The 2,801-nt window shown below is 46.8% G+C and overlaps 1 protein-coding gene across 1 annotated transcript in view; it reads left to right on the top strand.

Moving 5' to 3' along the window:
- ehd4 (EH-domain containing 4) overlaps positions 1 to 2,618 on the top strand; it is a 27,571-nt gene extending 24,953 nt beyond the window's left edge. Inside the window, exon 8 of the mRNA XM_023424280.2 lies at positions 265 to 2,618. Coding sequence (XP_023280048.1) covers positions 265 to 822 — 558 coding nt within the window. The 3' untranslated portion in view covers positions 823 to 2,618. The remainder of the gene's footprint in view (positions 1 to 264) is intronic.
- Positions 2,619 to 2,801: the final 183 nt, after the last annotated feature.

Here is a 2,801-nt window from a genome sequence, read left to right as displayed (position 1 = left end):
GGGTTGAGGTGGCGGGGGGGTTATCGCCCCCTGTCAGTGTTAGTAGGAACTGCAGGTCCAGCTCATTAACAGTAAGTAACCCCAGTACTTTTGCTGTGGGGGGGTTGTGTGCAGCTGCTTCCTGTTTGTGTTTCACAATAAATGCACCTTAGTGTGAAGGAAGTGGCTGAGCTTTACTGTGAAATGAGATTCATTCTTAATGTGCAAGATGAAGCTTGAGGTCAGCGGAGTCCGGACTGACTGTGTCTCTGTCTCCCCCTGCAGGACATGCTGCAGCACTACGACTTCAGCAAGTTCCCGTCTCTGAAGATGAAGCTGATCGAGTCGGTGGATAAGATGCTGGCCACAAAGATCGCCGTCCTGATGGCGATGATCCGGGAGGAGGAGTCCAAGCAGCCGCCGGCCATGGTGTCGGGCGGCGCCTTCGAGGGGTCTCAGGACGGGCCCTTCGGTCAGGGCTACGGCGAGGGCATCAGCGCCGGGGCCGACGCCGAGGACTGGATCGTGAGCCGCGACAAGCACCGCTACGACGAGATCTTCTACACGCTGATGCCCATCAACGGCAAGATCACCGGCGTCAACGCCAAGAAGGAGATGATGAACTCGCGGCTGCCCAACACCGTGCTGGGGAAGATCTGGAAGCTGGCCGACTGCGACCGGGACGGCATGCTGGACGACGAGGAGTTCGCCCTCGCGCAGCACCTCATCAAGGTCAAACTGGAGGGCTACGAGCTGCCCACCGACCTGCCCGACCACCTGGTGCCCCCCTCCCACCGCAAGAACCCCACCGCGGACGCCCTGTACAACCACACCGAGGACTAGAGCGCCAGCGGGGCGCGAGCGAGCCGCCAAAGAGACTGAGTGAGCTGAGAGGAGGACGTAAGAAATCACCACAGATCAACATTTCTGCCGCTGACGTTCAGACTGACAGAGGAACCAATCAGCACGCTGACAGAAGGTCAAAGGTCAAAGTTTAGGTGTCTTATACTAAAGAACTCGTCGCCAAGGTGATCTCCAACATCGCTTTTTACCTGTTTAAATAACCGGCCAGCAAAGTAACCAACTAACTAAGAGACTGAGGCTAAATATTCTGCTTTTATTTTGGTAAGAGTTTTTATGTTGTGTAATTCAGCTGATTTCAAAGCACCAAAGAAGAAAAGTGACAAACTTCCTGCGTAACGTAACGTCGCCTCATGTTTTACTAACTCTGGTTTAGTTCGCTTTTATTGTGAAAGGAGACAGTGTTTCCTCATATTTAACCCTTTAAACCTTTTTTTCCCGCCTTCATATTTGAAAGTATCTAAATGACATCACCTGCAGTATATTAGCGTAAGTTGCTTGTAGCGTCACTGATGCGAATCAAACAGATTAAATTTTAATGGAGTCTATCAGCCGCAGAGGTAAACACACGGATCAGCTTTCACACCGAACGCTCGCCACAGCGTTCAGAGTTTGGAGCTTCTCTGCTCCAACCGTCCGTCCAGAAAGACCCACAATGACCCACAATGACCCTGAATGACTATGACATTCCTCTTACTCTCTAAAATGGCAAAATTAACGATGTCCATATAAACACAAAGAGACTTTATATTGAAAATGTTTTATTTTCACAACAGAGACAGAAAAGAAATGATCATATCATCAGAAATATGATTTTTGCATATTTTTTTTACTCGTAAACAGAAAATATTTTAGGATTTTAACTTAATAAATGACTCACACGATGAGTTCCTGTAGGTGGACTGATTGTTTGAGCTCTTGAGTTTAGTATTTCAGAATAAAACTCATCATAATTAGCCTGAATCGCTACAGTCACGATGAGCTTTCCTGAAACTGTAAAAATGTGACAGATGTCAGTTTATTTTTATTTATAGTGTAAAACATTTTCACAAACGATGACCAAAGAGTTTCACAGAGAGCTGATTATGTGATTATGAGAGAACAGAGTCCTCGTCTTCACTATAAAACAGATCCTCAAAATATTTTATCATTAAGAATTATATTTAAACAATAGAATAACACGTGTAGATGATGTAACAGGTTCGGGGGGTCATGACCTCTGCAGGAACACAAACACCGTCTTCACTTTAAAAAGCTGTTACTCTCCTCCACGTGACGCACGAGCACAGATGTAGTCCCAGACCAGGACGCAGGGTTCAGGGCGTCCTCAGAGGGTCAAAGGTCGGAGCCCGTCCTGTTTGAACAGCAGACAGTCGTCCGCCGTTAACTCGTCCTCGGGGCAGTCGACAGTTTGTGTCCACTCATTTCAGTTTCCTCGCATTGTAAACATCAGCAGAGGAGAGGAGAGGAGAGCGGTGACCTCTGACCTCTGCTGACTGCACACCTTCCTCCCTGTACCGCCCTCTGAAAACAAGAGTGAAGCAGCAGCTTTTATGGGTCTGTGCCGTCGACTGGGGAAGAAACAGTTTCCACTGAAATGAGTCGATTCACGCAGCAAATAAAAGGCCGAATGTTCCTTTAACCAGGAAGTTAAATCAAAACAAAAAATATTTTCTATCCGTCTGCGTCTCTTTGTTTAAAGCTCCATAATTTCTTCTTCTTCTATGTTTTATTTGAAGTGTTGATCCATCAGAAGATATAAAAACCATCTCAGTGTAGTTTTACATCTCCTCTCTCAGGCTTCTCTCTGCAGCTCTAGTAACAACAGGTCAGTCAGCCAATCAGAAGAGAGGAGGCTCTGAGCCTCTCTTCTGATTGGCTGACTGTTTTCTGAGTGATCCAATAAAAATACAGCAGATTTCAGGTAAAAACACTCAGAGAAACCAAATCCTGCAAGGTTT

The sequence above is a fragment of the Seriola lalandi genome, unplaced genomic scaffold (genome assembly GCF_002814215.2).
Source record: "Seriola lalandi dorsalis isolate HSWRI2012SDOR001 ecotype SW California unplaced genomic scaffold, Sedor1 jcf7180002054734, whole genome shotgun sequence".
Taxonomy (NCBI): domain Eukaryota; kingdom Metazoa; phylum Chordata; class Actinopteri; order Carangiformes; family Carangidae; genus Seriola; species Seriola lalandi.
This window is presented reverse-complemented; position numbering and strand designations above follow the sequence as displayed.